General features: G+C 42.3%; 3 protein-coding genes across 6 annotated transcripts; 2 read left to right on the top strand and 1 right to left on the bottom strand.

Annotated features, from left to right (window-relative positions):
* The first annotated feature begins 6424 nt into the window (after positions 1-6424).
* On the top strand, positions 6425-12291 carry LOC131140256 (14-3-3 protein zeta-like). Of its 2 annotated transcripts, none has more exons than XM_058090507.1 (6): positions 6425-6578; positions 7071-7490; positions 9710-9833; positions 10755-10918; positions 10994-11089; positions 11296-12291. In XM_058090507.1, exons 2-6 carry the CDS (start codon positions 7197-7199, stop codon positions 11368-11370), a joined length of 753 nt encoding a protein of 250 aa, XP_057946490.1. In that variant the 5' UTR covers positions 6425-6578; positions 7071-7196; the 3' UTR covers positions 11371-12291. The 2 variants fall into 2 exon arrangements, with proteins under 2 accessions (XP_057946490.1, XP_057946492.1); XM_058090509.1 differs by having other exon boundaries at positions 6426-6578; positions 7132-7490.
* Positions 12292-12960: 669 nt separating this feature from the next.
* adam17a (ADAM metallopeptidase domain 17a) lies at positions 12961-23541 on the top strand. 2 transcript variants are annotated; one of them, XM_058090505.1, is made up of 20 exons: positions 12961-13216; positions 13478-13610; positions 13869-14002; positions 14116-14204; positions 14695-14884; positions 16411-16541; positions 16655-16741; positions 17173-17298; positions 17499-17643; positions 17799-17890; positions 18081-18233; positions 19331-19530; positions 19668-19771; positions 19849-19983; positions 20174-20304; positions 20401-20479; positions 20759-20847; positions 20942-21001; positions 21841-21877; positions 22516-23541. In XM_058090505.1, exons 1-20 carry the CDS (start codon positions 13111-13113, stop codon positions 22896-22898), a joined length of 2604 nt encoding a protein of 867 aa, XP_057946488.1. In that variant the 5' UTR covers positions 12961-13110; the 3' UTR covers positions 22899-23541. The 2 variants fall into 2 exon arrangements, with proteins under 2 accessions (XP_057946488.1, XP_057946489.1); XM_058090506.1 differs by lacking the exon at positions 21841-21877 and having other exon boundaries at positions 12965-13216.
* iah1 (isoamyl acetate hydrolyzing esterase 1 (putative)) lies at positions 18973-25061 on the bottom strand. Of its 2 annotated transcripts, none has more exons than XM_058090510.1 (7): positions 24956-25061; positions 24791-24843; positions 24574-24722; positions 24350-24511; positions 24172-24293; positions 23556-23787; positions 18973-19539 (listed from the first exon to the last, which is right to left on the bottom strand). In XM_058090510.1, exons 1-6 carry the CDS (start codon positions 25016-25018, stop codon positions 23617-23619), a joined length of 720 nt encoding a protein of 239 aa, XP_057946493.1. In that variant the 5' UTR covers positions 25019-25061; the 3' UTR covers positions 18973-19539; positions 23556-23616. The 2 variants fall into 2 exon arrangements, with proteins under 2 accessions (XP_057946493.1, XP_057946494.1); XM_058090511.1 differs by having other exon boundaries at positions 24172-24260.
* Between the last annotated feature and the right edge of the window lie 121 nt (positions 25062-25182).

The following is a 25182-nucleotide window of genomic DNA, read 5'->3' as shown; positions in this document are numbered from 1 at the left end:
AATTGTCAACAAAACCCAGGAAGAAAAAAACAGGAAGTTGCACACAGACATTGAAATATAATCTCTTTGTCAGAAGTAATGGTAACTGATTATATGAAAAATATAATAATCGATATTAGTATGTGACCAGAATTGTCAACAAAACCCTACTGTGTCCATGATTTAAAACATATGAAAAAAACAGGAAGTTGCACACAGACAAATACCCCCCCCCCCCTCGCCGATTAAAATATAATCTCTTTGTCGGAAGTAATGGAGACAAACATTAAAGTCTCCAGTAATCTGGTCAGCACTGTAGCTAAGTGTTAGCATCCTGGTACTCCTCCAGTGGTTGTGCAATGCTCTCATAAATGTAACCGCCTTATGGTGTTTACATAGTGATAACAATGGCTTATATCTTCTGATAGCGCTTTACATAAAGATAAAAACCACCAGAAGTGTTGCGGCTTTAATTCAGTTTGGAGTACTGTGTCCTCTTTTACCTAATGTGTCTCATTTCATTTCCCACCCCCACACAAGCCATCTAGCTGTTACTAACTTTATCTTCTGTGCCAATCTGTGCCCCAGAGGTATGCAAGGCCAAACCACAAAAGACAGGGAGCTCTGGTGCCGGTTAGGGAGAATAATAATAATAATAATAATAATAAGAGACATGATGTACCATGGCTTGCTCTGTTTTTGCACAAGCTACCAACTGTAATGCGCATAGCAACGTGGGCGAAGACGTGCATATACTTTGGCGTTTCTCTTTCTGCAAGTGGGTGTGTGATAGTGTGAGAATGAGCAGAGTTGCTGCATTTGCCCTCCTCGCCTTTGCATTACATAACGATCCTGTGTAGTCCTGCGGAATGATAGCACGTGCTGTGACCTTCTGGTGATGGTTGCCTGCAAAAGCCTCTTAATAATAACTGCCTGGACCACTCGGACCCCCGTTTGAACTGTTTACAGTTGCTTGTTATCACACAATATTTGATTAAAGTGTCTTTGGACAGACAAAGCACCCGTGTTATGCTAATGCATCAGAGGACACCACCGCATTACAAGTGGTGCACTGGAAAATACTCCAAAGCTGTCAGTCAATAAATTGATCCAAAATGAGGCGTGCTGGTGAATAATTGAGTCTGCAGCCCTGACTCTACAGCCAAAACCCCCTCTGGCCAGGACTGGGAGAGCTCAGGCCTACTGGGAACATATCATTGAATGATATAGTGAGACACTGATGGAATGCAAGGGGCTGTTTACATGACACTATTTTAACTGAGAACAGATAAAAACAGTTTCATTTTACAGTATAACGATATCAGACAAAAACAACAATTGTGGACCACATTTGTGTGTATAACGCCTCACGGGCAAAGTGTACATTTACTGCACAAACACTGTGTTCAGTGGTGGTGTCCCATGACTTATATACTTCCGTTGCAGCTCTATTAGGCTCTGCTTGGGTTTCCACTTAAAAGCAGTACTGCATCACTAGCTGTAGGAAACCATGCTCCAGTAAACACATCAGATGGAAAGAGATGGACTAGAATGAGAGTCTTACTACTTGGCATGAAGCTGCTGTTCCACTGTAAGGTAAGTAGATGTTTTATCGAACTTTTATCCAACAGGAGAATGAGGGCAGCAGGAAAGTGGACTACAATACTGATTTTTTTTTTTTTTACAAGAAATGTATCTGTTTGGAGTCTTCAAAGAATGAGTAGTTTTGCTGTGTTTTAGTTTTATTTACAGTGGAACCTTGGTTAGCAGACGCCCCTGTTAGCATATTTTTTAGTTAATGTTGAAAATGTGCTCGGTCTACGCTCACATTTCAGTTGGTATACAGTATGGCGCCCGTCTTGTTATGTTATTAATACACTGCTTGAGTCCAACTGTGTTCTTAATGTATGTTGGTAGCATCCTATTAGCATGCCCATACAGTGGAAACAGGTCATCGCCCGTCTAGGATGTCATCAGAGGTTGACTAGTTCTTTGCTAAGTAACACGGTTACACCACAAGTCTTTTCTTTTGATCATGGCTGCAAAATAATCCATAATGGAAAGAAAGTTCCAAGTGCCAGCTTTTTGATAAAGAAAGTGAGAAACACAATTGAATTCAAAAAATAAACACAAACACTGCAGCTCTCGCTGCCACATCACCCTCTTTGTTATGTATATGGATAGTTTTGCTGTATTTTAGTCTTATAAATATTGATTACAATGTTTGTCCTGCATTCAATTATGTATGCATTTATGTAGTTTTGCTGTATTTTAGTTTTAAAAATATTGACTACAATATTGGAAGTGTTTTTCCTTTGTTTAGTTACGTATTGTGGTGGTTTTGCTGTATTTTAGTTTGATAAATATTGATGTTTATCCTATGTTACATTATGAGTTTGGATAGTTTTGTTGATTGTTTATAAATATTGACTATAATGTTGGAAATGTTTGCTCTGCTTTCCTTAAAAAAATGAGTACCAGTAATTTTGTTGTATTTATGTTTTATTTAATTTTACAGTCTATGACAGTCAAGAATGTTTACATTTAGTGTAAAATCTCACGTAAAATGTAAAAATTTAATTTAAAATGATGGCAACAGCTGAACCTGAAGCTGAATTGACTTTACATTTTTATTTTTAAATACCTAGAAATCAACTTCATTCTTCTACCACCATTCCACCGTCATGTCTGTTTTTTTTTATTTACAAGCAGCAACTTTCTCTCAACACTCGTTACACATTTGCCATCCTACTGCCCACTGATGATTCATGGAAGCCCACATCGTACCACATATTATGCCCATCTCCAGGTTTGGATTCAAACATCTGCTATTCTCTCACGTGTGCGAGACACAGCAGTCGTAAAACCACAGAGAGCGAGCAAATTATAAAAATGAATGTGGCATTTCATTAGACGTCACACTTAGATAGAAGGGAGAGGCTTGCATTGTAGCAAGAGGTGAGGACTCATACGTGTCGTGTAGCTCTTAGTCAATGATCATGAGTCACACACCAATAATGCTTACCGATGCATTGGCTACTTTCAGCACTGAGCAAAATAAGCAATGGAAGAGGGTATGGACATGAAACAAGTATGGAAAAACAAATGACAAATGAGAAAGTCTCCCACTTCGAAAGGCCTACTTGTTGTGTAACATCTAGCTCTACTCCTACACACCATCGCCAAACTCTCTGCTACGACAAGGTTGAATCACAACCGCTTTCACCATCCGTCGTGGGACGGTTCAAGTTTCTGACAATTTGACAACTAATAACCTCAGCACTTTGCAACCATTTTCCCATAGGAAAGAATGGGAATAGAAATAATAGAAATACATTAAACCTTCATTTACTGTAGTGTCAATGTTTTAAGGTAACATTTACATAACATTCTTGGCCACACAGTCAAGGAGATTAGGAAGACCTGGGTTCGAATCTCTGCTTGGGCATCTCTGTGTGGGGTTTGCATGTTCTCCCTGTGCATGCGTGCATGTTAGGTTAATTGGTGACTCCAAATTGTCCATAGGTATGAATGCGAACGTGAATGGTTGTTTGTCTATATGTGCCCTGTGATTGGCTGGCAACCAGTCCAGGGTTTACCCCGCTTCTTGCCCAAAATCAGCTGGGGTAGGCTCCAGCACACGGAGCCTATGGCATAGAAAATGGCATAGAAAATACATATTTTTGGCTTAAATCACAACTAAAAATTTAAAGCTAAAAATTAACTCTCAACCTCTGACGTCACTTTCTGTCCACCCCTCACTCAGCTTCCTATAGCGCTGAAACACATTTACAGCAACATACACAAGCATGAGGCTTATTTATATTTATATGAATTATATGATGTGGTTGCCGCACAGGCCTCACAGCTAGGAGACCCGAGACGTGAGTTCCATTCCACCTTCGGCCATCTCTGCGTGGAGTTTCCATGTTCTCCCCGTGCATGCGTGGGTTTTCTCCGGATACTCCGGTTTCCTCCCACATTCCAAAAACATGCTAGGTTAATTGGCGACTCCAAATTGTCCATAGGTATGAATGTGAGTGTGAATGGTTGTTTGTCTATATGTGCCCTGTGATTGGCTGGCGACCAGTCCGGGGTGTACCCCGCCTCTCGCCTGAAGACAGCTGTGATAGGCTCCAGCACCCCTGTCACTCTCGTGAGGTAAGCGGTACAAAAATGAATGAATGAATTATTATCCATCCAACCATTTTCTGTACCGCTTATCCTCACGAAGATTGTGGGCATGCTGGAGCCTATCCCATTATGTCTACTATATTTGGTGAAATGAGTATAAAGGTGGCTATAGGGGTGTTATAATACGTTTTTTAAGCAGGTTTTACAAAAATATTGTAAAATTGAATAAATAAGGAATCCTACTTTGTGGAAATTCACTTATCACGGTCAAATGTGCAACCAATTGACTGTGATAAATGAGGGATTACTTACTGCTGTTTACTGTTGTATCACTTTTTTTTCTTTTTTACTTAACATAGATTAGTCATGTGTTTTTCCATGATTTTCCCATCTCTTCTCACTGGAGGATTAATAGAAGCAGAAATAAAATGGCGTCCGCATCCGCAAAGGATTGTCTCTTTGCCTCCATTCAGCATTGACCTCTGACTAGATCAGGCCAATAGCTCTGCAGCTGACTCGGCCAGTGTGGCTGTGAGGCTAATTACACCGCATCAATAATTGACGGCCATTGCATTTTATCTGCGGCACCAGTAGCAAAAAAAAATTGCAACGGTAAAAGCATTTACTCAAATGATGACCTCACTCTTTCTTCTCAGACAGGGATGCAGCAAGGTGCAATGATGCTTGGCGGCTGCTGCGGCTCCGCAGCATGGGACTGCAGAGGAAGGTGTGCCCAATTGATTGACAGCTGCAGAATGCATGTCCTCTGTCTCTGCTGCAAGGCACACATAGTTCGCATAGGGCGTCGTCTATTATTCATACAAAAGCAGCCGTAGAGTGAGAAAGTGAACGCAACCTGCATACCAAACCAACAACTTCCCATGTATAAACACATTTGGCAGGACGCAGGACTGTTTTTGATTTTTAATTTCCTGGTTGTGCGTCTTGCATCTGTGTTTGAATGCACTGGGTAAGAATGCTTTAATTACCTCTAATTAGAGGTGAGAGAGGCACTGTGAACTGGAGCACAAAGGCCTAATTGCCATTTGACAGGCTTCCACCCACTATGCAGTGAGAAGCATGGAGCACCTTCTAGCACATCATGCACTCACGAAATAAAGTATAGTATAGGATTGGGGGGGGCAAGCACTCACTGCTGCATGATCATTAATTATGTCTTAAAAATAGAATAGCATAAAGGAGAAAAGGTTCATACAAATAATATGTTTTTTACAGCTGTTTTAGCTGTTTTTTACATGGGTTGGTTTAGAAAATGTTAGATTTTTCAGTATGCAACTCTCGGAAGAAAAGGTTTGGACAACCCTGATCTAACTCTTGTGCTTATTTCTGGCATCATCTTCTCGCAATAACCAATTGTTTCCAAATCATATGATTTTAGAGGTGTTACTATAACACAAATATGTTACGGTATTATACATTTTGGTCCGAATTTTTCAAACACGATATCCGTATGAACCATCAGAAAGCAGTCTTCAGAAGGAACCGTGCTGCTCAATATTATCAGCAGGAGCAGCTCAAAACTAGAGCTGACGCCATGGGATTTCCTATCCTATTAATATTGCTATTTCTAGCCATCTGGCCTAGTGCGGACAAGACACTCTATAACTGAGAATGCCACTTCTCGTGACCGAAATAGACGTCTTACTTCCTTAGCAAATGCGAGTTTGTACAAGTGGAAAAGAAATGGCCTAGTTTCGTTCGTTTTGTTGGTTGTGCACAGGATGTCAGCCGCCTTTGTTTCCTGTTGAGAAGTGTTGCCGTTTTAGTGTCCTCTGTGCATCACAGCGTGAGGAATGGATGGCCATATTCCATATCGGGTATGGCTAAAATTGATGATTGCATTATTTAAGGAGTCTATACATTAAGCAAGCAGCTGGTCAGTCTGACTTGTTGTGACAAAGACATACAAAAGGGTGGGGCACAAGAAAGTACAAAGGTCAGGCCTGGAACCTTTTTTTCAGGTTTTTGTTGAATTAAAAGCTACAAAATGTGTTATGAGTGCTAATTTAAAGCAGCAAATATGCCTGTTTAAATAAAAGCTTAATAAATGCCATGTCTGAGTGCCACGCCCGCCTGACTGTGTCCACATCGTGCGAAAGTAGAGAGATTGGACAGATATCACTATGGCAACGCAGTGACGTCATTCCCTTGCTCTAATTGGAGGAAACCCCGTACGCTCAGCCGCTGCAGCGTTCCGGTCTGTCAAACTACACTCGATACCCCCACGCCCCTTCTCCCGAGCTCGACGCCTATTGGTCATCATCTTAAAAATTTCCGTCACTCAATGGAGATTGCGATTTACGATTGGACAGTCAACCCCACTAGATGATCCGCCCTACTTTAATCAGGTTCAGTTGGACTCTCGCTGCCGCTGCCTGTTCTTTGCCTTTCTGCCCAATCCCTCGAATCGGAACAATTTGTGAAGCGACTTTGGACCTTAGTAGGTGAGAAACATCGAATATTTTAATTGATATGTTTTCGTGAACGTACACGTATTCCTTCTTATATCTGGTGCGATAAATAGGACGATGGTAGTTTAGATCTGCGCTTCGGTGACACATTTTCATTGATAGGAGTGGCCGGTTAGCTTAAACCTGCAGCTGTAGCCTACTAGCTTCGTAGCTAGCTAGCTAGACATCTTTGTGGCGGGCTGCGGAACCAACATGACTCAGCTGCCATTAGAGAGCCTTGTTCTCAGTGTTCACGACCGAAACCCAATTTTGAAACTAAGTAGTTGTGTTAATGTCGGCGCATCACACGAATTGAGCGTTACGTAATGGCGTTCAAGCGCAGTTTTGTACTGAGACTCATCGAATCACGTCGTTGCATTTTACATTCAAATGCAGCCATTCCTATGATTTTCGTGGCAGTAGGGTGTTTTCTCAATCTCATCTAGCGCACGCATCTCCCTTAATGTGATCATTTCGTTTTCGCAGCTTGTCACGCTGCGGTGGGACTAACGCCACTCCTTGTTCCACCCATTCTCCCACTTCACAGTCCCCGACTGTCGCTCGCTCGCCCGCATTTCTGACCCATCGCTCCCCAACAAAAACACACAAACTATGGATAAAGGGGATCTTATCCAGAAGGCCAAGCTGGCCGAGCAGGCTGAGCGCTACGACGACATGGCCGAGTGCATGAAGGCGGTTACGGAAATGGGAGACGACCTCACAAACGAGGAGAGGAACCTGCTGTCCGTCGCCTACAAGAACGTGGTGGGGGCCCGGAGGTCCTCTTGGAGGGTCCTCTCCAGCATCGGAGGCAAGTCTGATGCTAATGAGAAGAAGCAGCAGCTGGTTAAGGAATACAGGGAGAAGGTGGAGAAGGAGCTGCAGGATATCTGCAACAACGTTTTGGTGAGCACACTCCCTTTTTAAACGAAAAAGCTGCAATGTTGCTTTTTCTGTAATCGGTTGTCAGTAAATCTATGGAAGCTTAATGGAAGATTTCACTGATTCTCGACGCTTCGTGGGTCTTCATGGGCCTCAGGGTTATTTCATTATCCAGGTGTGATGAGTGTACATGTAGTGTCAGTGCTATGCCTTACTCATCATTGCATTCAATTAAAATGTATTTTAGTCCGTCTTAATTGTCATAGCGCTTGTTCCTATTTGCTCAAATTGTGTGTCTATGTAGAGCTATGGTGGGTCATAAAAGGCAGTATTATGTAGTCTTCCCAGTCTTCCTGCCTTTTGGGAATGTGAGGTTTGAACTATGTATGCAAAATGGTTGATGGTCGCTGCTCGCTGGAACCCTACTATGAAATCAGAAAAGCTGACTTTCTGTATCCAGTGTCATCTGGCACACGACAGAGCGCGAATGTGACAAGCCATGAAATAATTTACACCAGATATGCAGGATACCTTTTTGAGCAGGGGCCGCATTTTTAAGCTAATGACTTTGGCCTGCATTTGAACTAGTTCCAACCCTAGATTGATGACTAGTATGGGGGGGTGGGGTGTATGTGTTCACATCTTGATTAATCTATTGCAACAGCAGGGATTGTACTTTACATTATTCCTATCCTGCCTTGATAGTGGATTAGAGGAGATCTGGCTGGAAGCTTAGTTGTAAGATTCCGGTAATGTCCCCCTGAGCTACTGTCTGCATTGAAACGCTGCAGGGGCTGTTCACTTTCAGCAACTCCTCATGCATGTTCCTGTAGAGTGACTCAGCCGTTTGTTTCTTCTGTTGAGTGTTGCAGAAGGGTGTGCCTCTCCTCAGGCCTCAACTCGCTTGTCTACAAAAGCCTTTGACGGGTTGCTAACTTTGTCCATGCCCTACACGTTTATTGCATGTGCATTTTAAATTATATTACGCTCAGAGCTAAAACTGCTTATGACATAATCAGTCTAGTATGTTGGCGTTACCATCTTATCTTAACAGGCTGCATGGGCTTGGTAATTTTACTTGATTGTAATGAACGTTTTCATGTCAGTCAATAGTCTTTTTTTTATTTATTTATTTTGTATGAAATTTCGGGGCCACTCCGCAGAGGAAAGTTAATGTTACAAGACTAAAGTCATCACAAGAATTGAGTCAATTTTAACAAGCCAACATCAAAACTCCCACACAGTTGTAAACGCAGCAGATTGCGGTCAGTTGCCTCAAGCAACCAGCCGTATATTAATCACACATTAAATATTTGGTTGATCAAACTCCAAAAAAGCGATTTCAATCCATGTAGTTCTCAAACACATTAGTACAGTCTCTTAAAATTGCTCCCACTGATGGTAGTCTTTCCTTGGTGTGTCTCTAGTCCTCTTTAATTACCTTTGCGTAGTTATTACCAAATTGGATTTAGAAAAGGAATTGGACAAATTCTTGTCAGACATGCAAATTGTGTGAAGTTTTACCACTCTTGTGAGCGCTGCTGACTGAAATCAGAGCTTTGTGTGAAAGCACTGTAAAGATCATCTCTCTTGTCCATTGTGTGGCGTGCCGAACACATGAGGCATGCATGCTTTGGCCGAGGCCAATCATGGCTGGTCTATATGACTCGCGAGTGGCTGCAGGCGATGGGGTTGGCTTAACTCAGGGATGCTTCTGTCCTGCCAAGGTTTAGCATCCCAGTTTTTTCCCCCCCTCTGCTCATCAGGTTTGAGGCGATATTGTTTCAGGGAAGGATTCTGCTCTCATAATTTAAATGAGCATATTACATATTCTTGTGTTTTAATTAGCATTTCTATTAAAAGGCCCATATGATGTCCTAGAGCAGGGGGTGTCAAAGTGTGGCCCAAAGCTTCTTTACTGGCTTGCTGCATATTGTAGAAATTTAAAGAAGCCAAGATGGGTGGGGGGGCTGTGGCACTGCGGAAAAGGTTTGGACACCCTAGTCCTAGAGGCTTTTCATAAATGAATAGGGTGGCATTTGTCTCCCGGGGGCATGACGAAGCATAAATGAAAACCACTGCACTACCCCAAGAGATACACCAGGCAGCTCAGTCTGTCTGCTTTTTGAGTGTCACGTTGGCGTTTTGTCACCTGATCTGCCACACATGATTTGTCACACATGAGTATGTATCTTTGTGTAACTGTGCATCTAACTGAATATTTCCCTTTTTTCTCTTTACAGACACTGCTGAATAAACATTTAATTGAAAACTCCAAACAACACGAGAGCAAAGTGTTTTACCTAAAGATGAAGGGGGACTACTTTAGATACCTTGCTGAGGTGGCCTCCGGAGATGACAAATCAAGTGAGTTGACTGCCATACCTTTTTATTTATGCTTCAAGTATTTTCCTCTTTAAAATGAGTGTGAGATTGCCTCACTACTAGCTGGAAATGATGTCACAGCCGCAATGAGTGGCAGCTGGGGAAAATAAATGACACACACGAGTAGAGACCATAGAAGTTGAAATTGAAATCCTTCCAGCTGTCTGACTATATGAACATGCCTCCTAATCATACTAATACAATTAGCAGATGTGTAAGAACATTAATGCTATTCATACTATGGTGTCCTGATTCCATATCTGCAAAAAACACCCCAGTATTGGTTCTTATATTGGCACTTCGATAGTCGATTCTAGACTCCGCCCCAACACGTCTAACCAGAAGCTGACGGATAGACCACGGGACTATAACAGCAGCATGTGCTAACATGTTACGCATGGAATGGGACTAGTGTCGGCCGTGTGTATTTTTCATTAGTCTGAAAGACGTTGCAGCTAAGTGCAACACTTATGATGCGCAAGTTTCCTGTGGTGGCAGAGAACGGCGAAGTTTAATATGAAGTGCATTTGAAGCGGTGTTCCACAGGGAAACTCCCACTGGGTGATAACAAGTCATTAGTTATAACGGAGAAGATGGCCATCCCCTGTCAGTGAGTGAAGTTGAGTTTTAACACTTAATTAAGCACTTTTTTAGCCGCCACTACATTGTGGATAAAACTATACCCCAGATGCAGTTTTTCCTCAAACCTACTGTTAGTGATTATTCTGTTTCTGTTCCACACATGCATACAAATGTGTATGATTTTATACCGCTCTCGGCTGATATTCAAGGCTGCAATAAGCTGTATCGGAAGTGAAAGTTGTGTAAGAACACTCAATTTATACATGAACAGTGGTTTCTTGCATTTCCTGTACCTGAACGGCATCTGTATGAATTCAACAGAGACCATTGAGAACTCGCAGCAAGCGTACCAGGAAGCATTTAACATCAGCAAGACTGAGATGGATCCCACACATCCCATCCGCTTGGGTCTGGCACTTAACTTCTCTGTCTTCTTCTACGAGATCCTCAACTCTCCAGAAAAAGCTTGTGAACTGGCTAAAACGGTTTGTGGACAATGTTACAACTTGTACTCATATTTTTGCTTGAACTTGGTCCACAAATGTTCATTTTGCTTGCAGGCGTTCGACGATGCCATCGCTGAGCTCGACCACCTCAACGAGGAGTCCTACAAAGACAGCACCCTCATCATGCAGCTCCTCAGAGATAATCTGACAGTGAGTTTCTGTTCCCGCATCACACCACATGACAATTGAATTGCACAAATGACCTCCGTCCACATTCTGAGCAAATCTGCATATGTTTAATTTGTCCATTAAATTAAAATCTTTTCATACCTATTTGGCTCAATTGATACTTTATATACAACAATATACACACTTTGAAATGAAGTGAACTGACAATTTATTTTGTCTGTTCTCAGCTATGGACATCGGACACCGCTGGAGAGGAGGCTGATGCCGGCGAAAGAGGCGAGGGCGGCGACACTGAGAACTAAAGAGTCCTTGGTCTCCAAAAAAGAACAAAAGGATTAAAAACAAAAAACTTTTTACACATCCTCATTCCTTATTCCTCCAATCCAACATTCTACCAATGAAATCCATTTGTTGAAAAGAATAATGAAAAAATATGAATTGGAGAAGGAAAAAATATACAAACGGATTAGGATGACCTAAAATAAAACCCTCCATTCCTTCGGTTTGTGTCTGTCCTGGCCTTTCAGTATGTGCAATTTCAGCTGTAGAGAAATATTGATAGCTTGACATGGTATTATGCTCTTTCCTAAAGTTAGAGGCAGAAGCCCTTAAAGTCCCAACAGCTAACAAACTGGAAGCTCATTCTGATTTTGTTTTTATTTGTTCCAGGGAATAATCTGGTTTGCTTTTTCCTAGCCAGTCAAAACACACGTATGTGGTACGGTTACAGCTTCTGGAATTCAACATCAGTTTTTCACGCTGCAGGGAATGCCAGTGTTCCGTGCATGCTGGCGGCAAAATACTTGGTCGTACCCATTGGATTAATCCTCACTTTATGCCCTGGTTATGATGCCACTCTTTCACTGAAGCATGTCTGGTCGGGGGAGGGGGATATTGCAGGGAAGCTTGACTGATTTACACGCAGGGACCTTTTTAGTGGGAAAATGAATACAATTCTGTCATTGCATGTCTCTCGAGATATTACACTGGAATGGGAACAAATGCTGTAACACACAGTGTCAAGTTAAATATTTTTCAATGCAGATTTGTACACATCCTAAAAGAGGGTGATCTGTTTGTCTGTCCAGTGATTGTCATTAGAGATTTGGACCACTATTGATTTGCTATTCATTCAATTGTAGTCCCCTATAAAGCCTTGTGGAACTGTTTGAATCCCTGTGTAACAGCTATGTTAACATGAATAAATCATTTTATAAACCATCTGCTCATGCCTTTTTGTGTTTTATATAAATGAATATTGCTGATATGTGCATTCTTCAAGGCACCCAAAGACACTGACATTTACAACATTTCACTGCATTATCAACCACTTCGTATGGAGGAAGTTCTTTCAGTGCCGGTGCAAACTGGCCAGGACCAACGGACCAAGCTCTCGTCTGCAGTCACAAGACCATGTACCCCATCTGGATGGTGATATGTAGGACAAGATGTTATGGTCTGCAGTCTGCTCATCTGCACCAGCAAGCCATTCCCCATTTGTGCATGGTTCCCAACCACTAAGTCAGGAGCATTATTGTATGTTATGTATGTATTGTGACGTTACATCTATTACGGTCTGACCGTTACTATAACAATGCGTAACTGAAGCTGAAATATTTGCATACATTTTAAACCTAAAAAGACTAATCTGCACATTTAGGTTGCATACATCTTCTATGCCGCCGTATCCTCATTGGAGTCGCGGGGATGGATCAAGCACACATTTTTTATATATGCTCTACTCTGTATAGTCACGGACTACCACTTACGACGAACATGTATGACATCATAGTTAAGGTGAACACACGTACTATTTGGACTCTATCCATATAAACTATTATTTTCTTTCACATTTTCTCGTTCGTCTTCGGTATCAATTTCCGCTTCTCGTCACAGGATGATAAATGCATTTTCCGAATAACTGCTGAAAGCGGAAGTCGTCGTATTGTGGACTTCCGGGTTGTGCTGTTAGCTTAGCCTCCCTGACGAGCTGGCAAACTTTGTTACAATGACGGCGACGTTGTAATATTTATTGTTTCATAATGTGGAGTATGTGGTTATATGTTTTTCTGCCTCATTTTTGTTTCTCCGGAGCTATTACGTCAAGCATTACAAGGGAAGAAAACAGCGAAGCAAACGCCGAAATTGGTAAGTATAGTTAGCTTTCGTTTATAGCTAATGCAAATAACTTAAAACTACCACAATGACGAGATGATTTTAGAACTGTAATTGCCTTAATTCTAACTATATTGTTTAAAAATGGGAGCTAATGCGTTTGGGACAGTTACACAGAGGACGAATGAAAGCGGCGAGATGACAATGTGCTTATTTTTCGCCCAACTTTTTCACTGTTCTTAATAAATAAAAACAACACATTTTTCACATAAATCTTCTCCCCTTGTCCCCTAGATGAGCTTCATTCCATTCTGTCAGATTTTGAGGTTCTACCAGTTTCAGACCTCCAGTTGCACTCTGTGAGGAAGAGGGACGTGAACACCCCATCCCACCTGGAGCGCCTGGTCAGCTTCAGAGCCTTGCATAGGTTAGCATCGCCCTTAGAATTGTGACTTAATTTTCAATTTCCAAGCTAAAACTATTTCATTTTGTGCAAAGAATCCCAATGAGGGATACTTCATTGGGTACACATACCCATCTGGTTTGCATCTGTGCAAAATGCAACCGCTAAAAAAGAACATTGCTAAATGAATAGAATACTTTAAATCTTATTCACTGGTGCATTAGTGTCAAATGTTCAATGTATGGATAAATATGCATATATAATATAGTTATCTAATTTCAGATATTTCAAGCTGTACTTGACCACCAACACAGACATTTTCACTAAGAACTTCCAAGCTGTGTTTGTTGACAAGCTTGGAAGGGAGGAGAACTATGATGTCCAGCGTCAGAACTATTTCACAGGACATGTTGTGGGTGAGTTGATGTTAGAGACGCACACTACTCAGTTGTATTGTTATGTGTATTGAATGATTTAACAGGAAAATGACCCCAAAATGTATTCGCTAATTTCTTCTTTGTGCTCACAGGTGAAGAGCACTCTCGTGTGCTGGCACACATTGATGGAGATGAGTTTTCAGCTCGCATTCTAACTGATGACGCAGAGTACAATGTGGAGGTCAGCGGACAAGTCAATCACTATGTTTACATGCAGTCAATATACCTGAGCAAACAGGGTAAACCTCTATACATGGTAATTGTAAACAATCGGGATATCCAGATCAAAACAGCGACTTACAGAGAACGTCATGACACAATTCCGCTTCTTCTTCCTGTATATATAAACAAAAATAACAACTGCACAGCGTATAATGAACAACCCGGGACATTTCACCACCTTAATGAGATGGTTAGTTTTGCATGTTAGGACCTTGGCCCTAACATCATTACGTTTTACTGAGCAGCTAGGGCAAAACCATGCTTTTGGTTATCAGCACATATTACTGTGTACCCTTCTGTCATGTCATATTCCAAATTGTATCACATTAGCGGTGTTTGAATGTAGAGGTCCGCCTGTATTAGTCAATACAAAATAAGAGTCTCTTCCACCCTGTTTGACTCAGCTGTTTTTTTTTTTTTTTTTTTTGCTTTTTTTCCTCCCACCCTAGCCCTTATGGAGGTTTACAGACGCCCACGCTGATGGCAGGCTGCTAGTGTATCGCTCTGAAGACATCAAGAATTTGAGCCGCATCGCCTCTCCAAAAGTGTGTGGTTACATGCACACAGACACCAAAGACCTGCTGCCAGAGTCCACCAGGGCGGGTTGGGGCGAGCCTGAGGTGACAGACAAGATTAACGGTGCGTCTGCTTTACTGTACCGTTTCTTTCATATTTTTTCCTTTTGTGGGGGGAGTTAGATGAGGTGTTGAAGTGGTTTAAGATATTATGTGATTAAAGTTGGACTTGATAGTTAAAGAAACAAAAAAGAGTAGGAGGATAACAAATGTCTAAGCAGGAGGAGGCTGTAGTAGTTAAAGGGTGTGGGTGTGAGATTGTGGAGTTGTCAGTTTATTAAAAATCTTTTTTATGCACACACACACAATACTGATTACAGTATTATGTAAAATAACAATGTTGCTTTGGAAATGTAAAGCATATCACGGTTAAGGAGACTAATCTAAAGCTAACACCTCCCACTGGTTGTTTGAACGTATTCACGGGGGACATGAGTTGAGGTGAAAGTTCTGCTTGGAGGAGGCATTAAAATTCATGGAGGTAGTGCTACCCAATGAGAAGAGTTTGCGTTGTCTCCCACCACTTGTTGTGCAAGCCAGAAGAGCTCACACCCACATCTCTGCAGAGTGTATTGCCAAGTGTGTGCTTACACAAACACGCCCACGTGTCCACGCAGATGCACACTCATCACCAGCGTACTGAGAATTATATTTAGTGTAATAAATCGAAGATTGCATTCTAAAAATTAGGGGTGTCACAATATCTCTCGAGATTAAAACGTGAAAATGTTTCTCGTTCAGAAAAAATGTCTCTTGAGCTCAAGGCCTAGGATGATATTAAATAAACAAAAAATGAAAATGAACTTGATAATTTTACCGACCTTAATACTGTATTTTCCCATGTGCATGCGTGTCGGTTTTCCTTGTCTCTCGCCTCCAAACAGGCAGGAAGAGGGTTCACTCTATACATCGGTTTCAGCACCTACACGCATTTGTTCCATGCAACAGCCGCATAATGGGTCGGTTACTGTTCTTATGGTATGAAAAGTTCTTGGTTTCAAAACCACTAAACTTGGCCGCCATGCCGTTCCTGTGATATGATACAAAGTAGAGGTCCAGCATGGTCACTCCGTGGAAATTCTTTGTCACATCCTGTGTTATTTCTAGCAGTCAAAACTGGGCATTGATGTGTTTTAAAATACAACCATGTGCTGTGGTGCCAAAAGTCGGGCATAGAAAACAGTAGCGGTTCTAGCGATGGGCCATTTGGGCAGTTTCCTTTGGCGGGCGGGTATTCAGCGTTCACTCACTGATAGAAAGCACTGGCATTAGCTGCCTTGTTAGCGTCTGTACGGCCACGCTGTTGTTGCCGTTTTTGGTCGCTTCGAAGTTCACCAAATGTGGCGATGTGTGTTCCCTTGTTCCTTTGCGGGAGGTAGGTTTTATTTTTGGGGAGGAGGGTAGGCTCCAGCATTATTATATACTCTGATGGGAAACTCACTGTGCCACACTTGGAAAACCTTTGCTTTTAGGTCTTATGCTTTTGTGTATCCATCATTATCTTAGCTAATACTAATGCATACAGTTGTCTACAAAATAGCACCCTTATACTCCATTGAGCAGCCTGAAATGCTTGTCTTTGCTTTGCAGATTTCCACCACAGAGAAAAGCGTCAGGTACACAACCACAAGAAGAACACCTGCCCTCTGTTGCTGGTGGCAGATTACCGTTTCTTTAAACACATGGGGCGTGGACAAGAGAGCGTCACTCTCAACTATCTGGTCAGACTTCATTCATCACACTAAATTAAATTGTCACTTCAGCTTGCCCAATATGTCTGTTAAAATATATATATATTATTTATTCATTGCAACATCTTTTTTTCTTCCCTCAGATTGAGCTGATCGATCGCGTAGATGACATTTACCGAAACACAACATGGGATGATGAGTTCAAAGGCTACGGGGTCCAAATAAATCAGGTGTTTATCGTCCACCACCCCAGCTTGAGAGTGTCTTCACTTTTCGCTATGTCACTCAAGTCAGTAGTGGACTGAAACTGCACCCTCATTGAGAAATACATCTTGAAGAGGAACTGAAAGCTTTTGTGTGTGGCTCATTAAGTTTGTTCCACTGACTTTCGCAATGAATGGAGACGCTGTTTATTGTATTCTGACTACCCGTTTCTCACTCAAAAGATATGCATTCATGATTCATCCACGTCAATTTATGTTCTTCTTTTCCTCTCTGAATGTGAGGAACTTTGACCGCAATCCTTAAGGGGCATTTTGATGGTTTAAAACACATAAGGAAGATTTATTGTTTATGGATTTTACTCTGTTTTAAAAATAAGATGGTAGCTTATGTCCAAAAATATGTTTTATGAAAATAATATATACTCTTCCTTTGTCAGATGATCATCCACAAGGAGGCCACAAGACCCCCTCCTGGCCGTGCTGGTACTGGCTGGGTCCACTACAACATGGAGAACAGTCCTGTGCGCGGGAAGGAGGTGTGGGATGTCAAGAAACTTCTGGAGGTAGGATGAGATAAACCACAATAAATACTGAAACGTTGGACAGTACAGAGAACATAAAACGTCTTGGACCTCCCCTACTACCACCCACCATGAAACAGCCTGCTGTACCACCTCACACTTTGAATACCCAGATTTAAAGTTTGTTCTCATCAGTTTTTTCATTTGGTGACATTGGCTCTTAAATCTCCCATGTTGCTCAGCAATTCAGCTCAGACATAGCTGAAAACGCCTCGACTGTGTGTCTGGCCCACCTCTTTACCTACCAAGACTTTGATGAAGGCACCCTTGGGCTTGCCTATGTGGCTCCCTCCAAACCTCAAGCACTGGGAGGTCTCTGCCCTAAACGTAAGAGCCCCAGCCTTCTTTTGATAAAATAATTGTATCATTTCATTTCATATTGGGTCCATTTTCCTGTCTTCTTCTTGTATTAGAATTCTTGTTGTGCTTTTGTGTATATTAAACATGCATGGACAGTATTGCAAGCAATTTTTTTTTTACAGCATATTATCCATCCTTGTCCGCCAAGAAGCCCAGTTACCTCAACACCGGCTTGACCAGCACCAAGAATTATGGCAAAACTATTTTAACAAAGGTCTGATTTACTTTTATTCAAAACAAACATTGGCTGGAGTCAGTAGTGCCCTGCTTACTGTAATTCCTTTGATGTAAGAACACATTTTATCTATATAAATGTGTATATGTTCACATTAATACAACTGGGTGGGTGCATTGAAAGCATGGGTGTATGTTCACCATAAACTCACAGCATGTGTTCCCATCAGGAGGCGGATTTGGTGACCACTCATGAGCTGGGTCATAACTTTGGAGCAGAACATGATCCAGATAACATTCCATACTGCGCTCCCAGTGATGACCATGGGGGCAAATTTGTCATGTACCCAATTGCTGTGAGTGGAGACCATGTCAACAACAAGGTACCCACCTCGTCATACAGACATGCATTAACATACTGCATGTACTACATATTGTTGCAACAAACTGACAGTGCCGGGGTAAAAATGTTTTTGAAGCAGGATGTTCGCAACACCACAGCTTCCTGAAACAGCCACTGCTGTTTGACACATTTGCAACGCGTGTGTGATTATTGTCTGGTTTAAATGCTTCATTGAGAACCATGAGCCTCAGTAGATTATAGCCATTGTCAATAAAAGTATACACCCCTAGTACACGCCTGCAGTGCCACCGCAGAAAGAAGTTGTAGCGCTAGCTTGACGACCAGTCTGAATCTGTTCTATTGATCATGATTATCATTAATTAGTGGTACGTACCTAGCCATTGTTTAATTTAAAATAGTTTTAATACATGTCTCAGGCATACTTAAACCATGATTGTGTGTGTATATGCATTTAGCTTGTTGGCTTCCTTCATCAATAGAGAACAATGACTATTGAAGAGAGGCGAGGCGAGGATTCTGGAGATGAGTTGAATTACTACAGTCACTAAAATATTCCAAATGCTGGTCTGAAATTGGGCAAGGTCAAGCGAGCATGAGGGTTTGGAGAGGTAGCCTTCGTAGCATAACCCAGACTTTATCGGAGTGTCATAAACTGACAGATGCAACTGCAACTTATTGCAAGAAAAACTAACTTTATAGGCAAACTGCCTGCCTGTGAGCGTGATGTACAAATGAAAATGTTAAAACATTTCGTTACATATATAATCAGGTCACACAGTTACATTTTCATCCAGTCCTTTTTGCTGTCATCTGCACAGATTGTCGATGTAGGCGACTTTGCAGTTAGCCAGAAGGCTCGTAGAGATTTCATAAATTAAACTGGTTAAAGCGTTGATGACGTGAGATGTGAAATTAGTTCAGCTCTCAATACCACTTAAGAAGATGTAGAGAGTCAGTGATGCTAGGTGTGATGCAAAGTGTGAAAATGAGCTCCTTCCAGTAAATTGTAATAACAAACAGCAAACAGGCCTCCTCTTTGCCATGACAGCAAATATTTTCAAGACTGTAGTTGAAGGAGCAAAGTGCTGTCATGTGATGCTGTCTGTCTTCTTTCAGCGTTTCTCCAACTGCAGCAAGATCTCGATTGGAAAGACGCTGCGCTACAAGGCTCCCTTGTGCTTTGAGGAGAGGAACAGCAAGGTGTGTGGGAACTCCCGAGTGGAAGAAGGGGAGGAGTGTGACCCAGGGTTGCTCCACCTCAATAACGACCCTTGCTGCTCGCCCAGCTGCAAATTCAAATATGGCTCAGAGTGCAGGTAGGACACCTGAAACAAGACGCAAAACATGAATGCACATTATTGTATTTAGATTATACACTTTCTAGTTTACCCTATACTATTTAAATACACTGTACTATATGAATGTATACATATATTTCCCCTTTCTTCCACAGTGACAGAAACAGTCCATGCTGCAACAAGTGCAGGTTTGAACAGGCAGGAACAAGGTGCCAAGAGTCCATCAGTGCTACCTGTAAAGGCATATCCTCCTGCACTGGTATGCGCCCTCTGCTGGCCACTCCCAACAACTGCATGCCTGCATTGTCACACCTTTTTGCTTTGCTTTGTTTCAAGGCAACAGCAGTCAATGTCCACCGCCTGCAAATGCTGCAGACAATACGGTTTGCGTTGACAACGGCCGGTGTCGCAATGGAGAGTGCTATCCGTTCTGTGAGGCTGTACAGAACCTTCAGTCCTGTGCCTGCAATGGTACAATTCAATTGTTAGCATGTGTGCTCCAATTGTCATCAAACACCACACTGGGGCTGCACCATTCTTAGAATTGAGATTACACACATACACAAACCATGGTCATGGCCAGGTGCTTACGTTTTAAAAACATCACTCACATTATTAGTGTTATTTCAGTGTGATGGTTATTCTACTATTCTTTGTGCAGAAACCGAGGATTCCTGCAAAGTCTGCTGCCGGGGGAAAAATGGCACCTGCTCACCATTCATCTTGACCAATGGCAGTTTCCTCTTCCTGCGTAAAGGGAAACCATGCACTGTGGGCTTCTGTGTTGAGAATGTGAGTGAGCTTGTCAGAACTGGTTAACCCTGGGCTCTGGACAGGACGGCATCATGTGTTTAGTTCATTTAATGTTGAGTGTTGATCTTCCTGCAGGGAAAGTGCATGAAGCAGGTACAGGATGTGATCGAGCGTCTCTGGGACTTTATCGACAAACTGGACATTAACACATTCGGTAAGGTGTTTTACATCACACATCCTGCTGAATATTAGGGTTGTGAACTATAAACTGATGCGACCGGATATCCGGGTTTGATGTGAGAGATGCTGCTACATCATTAGAAGCCTCCTGACTCAGCCATAATCCTTAGATGAATTGATTGTAAGGACATGCACTGGGTATCGCAAGACTAGAAAATGGTTGACAGTGAGTCTCACAGATTGACAGAAGAGATTTACATCCCGGCTGAATATGTGAGTGTTTTTGTATTTATTGTTAATGTCTCTCCATCAGGAAAGTTCCTGGCTGATAACATAGTGGGTTCTGTTGTCGTGTTCTCGCTCATCTTCTGGATTCCTCTTAGTATCCTGGTTCACTGTGTGGTAAGAAATTCCCAGAAGTCACTTTTTACACAGCAGTCAGTGGTGGTTATTTTATGAAAAAATCCTAATCATTATGCTGCTTTTCCTTCTGTAGGACAAGAGACTCGACCAGCAGTATGAAGAGAACACCATGTCCCTCTACCGCCCTCTCAATGTAAGTGTAGTACCATTTCAATCCTGTCCTGCCATACTCACCATAATTTGGATTGTGTATTTTGCATGATGCATTTTACCTCAACTGAGTTTTCGCCACCTTCGGTTCCATTCATAGTCATCAATATAAATGTAAAAGTCAGACATGAATATATGCCCAGTGAAAGTCCCAAAGTTAGCCACCCACACCTGAGATATTAATGAAATCCAGTATGAGTCGAACCTTTTTAGGTAAAAGTAATAAAGCACCTACCATAAAGTAGTTTACTAATAATAAAAGTTTTGAGTAGCAAATTATGCATTGTTTCATTGTGGAGGCATACTGTACTAATAAACAGCATACCAACTTGTTGTCATGAAAGCACTCCTCCACGTCTAAGCACATCTGGACAATTCTCCAGCAGATTTTATGTCGCAAAATCTAATTCAATGCTTCATCCCGCCATAAAAAGCACATTGCTTGAGCCACACCTTTTAAAGCCAACCTTTGTCTTGTTCATAACTCTAGGACCACCTGTACCTGTAGTATTTAGCAAAGAAAAGGTAGCAAAAATAGGAGAATTGATACAGCTCTTGTATTGGATGTTGGAGGTGTTCCTAATACTGTGTGGGATGACATTCTACTGTCGTTTGTGGACGATATTTGGTTGATAAACATGATGTGGAAGGGCTTTTTCTGACACTGACATTGTCCTAAGGTCGGGATATAGTGGGACTTTGTGTTCAGGAAAAAAAAAAGGCTTGAACTGGAAGCTTAGCAGTGGGGCTTTCAGTCTGTACAGGCTCCAAGCTGTCAATGACCTTTGCATCACTCTTGGCCTTTTCTTACTGGAACTGCAGCAGACGGTGGAGGTTTGTAGTAGAGCGCCCGCTATAGGTGAGTGCGTGTGCCATGGCTTGGTGTTCCGTTGCCATCGAGTCCATGATGATGATGATGATGCATGGTACGTCGGCCCATGTTTGGGATACTCCTGCACTCCTTGATGTAATCACTGATCGCCTTCAAACTCGCCCGCCAATCGTTGGCCGAGTAGCTGCAAGGATGTCCTACACCCGATCAGAAATTACTTCAAGAACACAAGATTGCATCTTGGGAGTATTCAAACAAAGAGAGAAGTGGCGAAGTTGCACCTTTTTGTCGTCTGTGATATCGGATGCAGTGTGTGTTGACATTTTCAGTTTGCATCTGCTGCTGTTTTATAGCCGAGCAGAGGAGGGTCATGTCTTTACCCTTTCATTTCTTTAGTGGCTGTCTGCATACTGTCTTTTTTTTTTACTGAGGGTACATTCCTCCATAGACCTTCCTCACAGGAGACATTGTGTCAAAGGAAGGTCTAATTTTACTCATTCGCACTTTTAAAAAGGGAGATGGATACGAGTCAAATTCAGTCCTAATAGAGTACAGCTCCTAACTGAAGTTTGGTCATCTTAAACTTGAGTAAAAATGGAATGGATCCTGCCCCAGTCCAGCACTCTTCACCTCTCCATTGCTCTCACGTGTCATTCTCTCTGCAGAATCAAGAAATCCTGAGCAACCTCGAGTCGGCATCCATGCGCATCGTCAAGCCTCCTCCGCCTCCCTCCTCCTCCGTCACCCAGACCGGGCCCTCCCTCCAACCCCAGCAGCTGACCCAGGCTGCTGCCCCGCTCGTATCCAACTCACAGACTCCCGGCCCCAACTACGTCCCCACGCCGGACAGCGACGGTGGGCTGCGGATGGCCACCATTCAGGAGGACAACAGCAGCGACTCTCACCCGGGAGAGGAGGTGGGCCAGGGCGACGACTTCCCAACCGCAGGAGCCTACTTATCGGCTACGAGATCCTCCTACGAGGATCTGACCGAGCAGAGCCCATCGGCCAGGGAAAGACGACACCTCATGAGGCAGGAATGCTTTGACGCCAAAGAGACAGAGTGCTGAGTTCAATTCCAACAGTACCGCGATGTGCGGATGCTATTCTGTCAAGATGAACCACCTTAGATTGAAGTGGCATTTCCTGTTTTATAGTGCTGATGGCTAAAAAGTCCTCTGCCTGTGACCAGTACCTCAAAAACTAATTCTAGACAGTATTTGAACTCTCTGTTGCAAAGCTAGACAAATTACTGCACTTTTTAAGCATTACTGCTGAGTGTCATAGTGTACACATCACTGGATGATTGTCTTTCATGCTTGCTTATCCTACGTCACAGTTGGCTCATTTATATTTAGTCATGCTTTCCCGCCCTACAGAACACTGTTGTGCCTTTCCCAGACAGTTAAACAGTTAATACCCCAGTGGGAAAATTGAAGTGGACGTCCTGTTTTGAAACTGTGAGCTGTTTTTTTTTCAGTACAGTCAAATCATGTCTCACCACTGATGCCTGCTGTTTAAGTAGTTTAGGTCAAGACGGTGATGTGGTTAACATGAACTGAATGGATGTGAATTGTTACTCAGTGGAAAAAGTGGCAAATGTTTTTGTGTTTTAATGAATGTCAAAAATTAAGTCCCCTGCTTGCATTACCCACACATACGGTAATAAACGATTGTATTGTGCACCTTCACTTGTACTGCTTACCACTTGTACTTCACTGCAGCATCAGGAAAGGTCAGGATAATGCTCTCCTAATAAATGTTCTTCAATGCAGCAGGCTATTCTCTGGGCTCCCGGCATCCACGTCTGCCCAATAGGGAAGGATAAAAGGGAGATGAGCCACTCTACTCTCCAGCAGCTGCCAAAGATGCCGCATCACAAACTGATTTCCTTTTTCAGAGAGATGGAGCCCATCTGACAGGTAAGCAGTGAAGTCCTGTAACGACAGTGAGAAAATGTTTTAGGATTTTTACTACAAGCACTTTGCAACTATTCACCAAACTACTACTATTACTACTTTTCCATATTTACAAGTGCTTAAATTTACATATATACATTTATTCTAAACTTAAATGGTTTAACATACCACTTCCACAAAGAATAGGAGGATAACTTATTTTCCCTATGTCATGTCAGACCAACCAGGGCTGGCTACATGCAGTGTGAAGCTAATCGAATGCCATGTCTCATCAATGTAACATTAGTAATGCCGAGGGATGACTGTCTTTCCAAATACAGTCTCCTAGTGGGATACATTGTGGCTGTCAATCACCAGGTATTCCTACTTGCTGTATGTTGGAATAGTGCAAAAATATCCCACCTCTCCATCCTTCTGCATGAGTGTCCACAAGTCCAGGACATCAGCACCACACTGAGCAGCTGCCTGGACACAAGCCTGAGCGTACTGTCCTGCGGTCGAGTTGAAACGATTGAGAGGACAACCTGGAGACACTCGAGAATGAGCTATTATCATCTGTGAAAAATCTACAGCACGTTACCTTTAAGGGTACACTCTTTCTCCCATGCTGTCTCATTGACAGGAGGAGGGGTGATGAAGATGACTTTTCCTGCAGGAACCCCCACTGTGGCAAGAAACCTGCTCATTTCCTTCAGGTTCTCAGAGTACTCATGCAGAGGAACATGCTGCTGAGGATTTTTATCTACAAACATGAAGAGAAACGAGTCAATATAATGTGTGTGCTTCAGTATTATACGGTTCTACCTTCCAGGGCGGAGTCATTCGCTCCAAAGAAGACAGTAACCGCTGCAATGTTGTCTGCTGAGTCCTCGCTGTTCAAAATCCTTGGAAGAACTACTTTGGCCCATCTGGAATTGTAGCCGGACAGTCCTCTGTTCACTACATCACACTTCCTGGAGAGACAATACATCTATTTAAACAATCGCTCTCCTCGAGGGCTTACAAATGTCTAAAGAAAGACCTTGCTAGTTTGTCGGCGATGCCTGAACCCCATCCATTGACTTGGAAGGACAACTGAAACAAACAAAAACTGAGCTAGCAAGACAGCCGCTAACAAGCCCAAACGACTTAAACGAAAGCAATTCAAACTCCTTAACACAATAAAGACGCATTTAAAGTCTTTTACCTGTGTAATAGAATCGCCGAATAAAATAACTTTAGGCCAAATTAACGTTTTGATTTTAGACATATTGGCGGCGTTGTCCCGCCATTCAAGTCCACGTGACGTAAAGTTTTCCTTGCGCATGCGCAATTTGGCAGCGCATTTACGTACTGTAACGAATTACAGTAAAAAAAAATAACAAAATAATAAATAAAATAATATAATAAAAATAACAAAAAACATAGTATATC

This window comes from Doryrhamphus excisus, chromosome 13 (assembly GCF_030265055.1).
Source record: "Doryrhamphus excisus isolate RoL2022-K1 chromosome 13, RoL_Dexc_1.0, whole genome shotgun sequence".
In the NCBI taxonomy this organism is placed as follows: Eukaryota; Metazoa; Chordata; class Actinopteri; order Syngnathiformes; family Syngnathidae; genus Doryrhamphus; species Doryrhamphus excisus.
Note: the sequence above shows the minus strand (reverse complement) of the source record. Positions and strands in the feature narration are given on the sequence as shown.

Bases quoted from the DNA above. Each gene is read 5' to 3' on its own strand.
- iah1 (XM_058090510.1), bottom strand. From the start codon at position 25,018: ATGTCTAAAATCAAAACGTTAATTTGGCCTAAAGTTATTTTATTCGGC. The intron at 24,512-24,573 runs GTAGAACCGTAT...TCATGTTTGTAG, and splicing joins GAATGACTCCGCCCTGGAAG to ATAAAAATCCTCAGCAGCAT. The intron at 24,294-24,349 runs GTAACGTGCTGT...GAGTGTCTCCAG, and splicing joins GAAAGAGTGTACCCTTAAAG to GTTGTCCTCTCAATCGTTTC.
- LOC131140256 (XM_058090507.1), top strand. From the start codon at position 7,197: ATGGATAAAGGGGATCTTATCCAGAAGGCCAAGCTGGCCGAGCAGGCT. The intron at 9,834-10,754 runs GTGAGTTGACTG...TGAATTCAACAG, and splicing joins CTCCGGAGATGACAAATCAA to AGACCATTGAGAACTCGCAG. The intron at 10,919-10,993 runs GTTTGTGGACAA...TTTTGCTTGCAG, and splicing joins CTTGTGAACTGGCTAAAACG to GCGTTCGACGATGCCATCGC.
- adam17a (XM_058090505.1), top strand. From the start codon at position 13,111: ATGTGGAGTATGTGGTTATATGTTTTTCTGCCTCATTTTTGTTTCTCC. The intron at 16,742-17,172 runs GTGTTTATCGTC...TTCCTTTGTCAG, and splicing joins ACGGGGTCCAAATAAATCAG to ATGATCATCCACAAGGAGGC. The intron at 21,878-22,515 runs GTGAGTGCGTGT...TTCTCTCTGCAG, and splicing joins TAGTAGAGCGCCCGCTATAG to AATCAAGAAATCCTGAGCAA.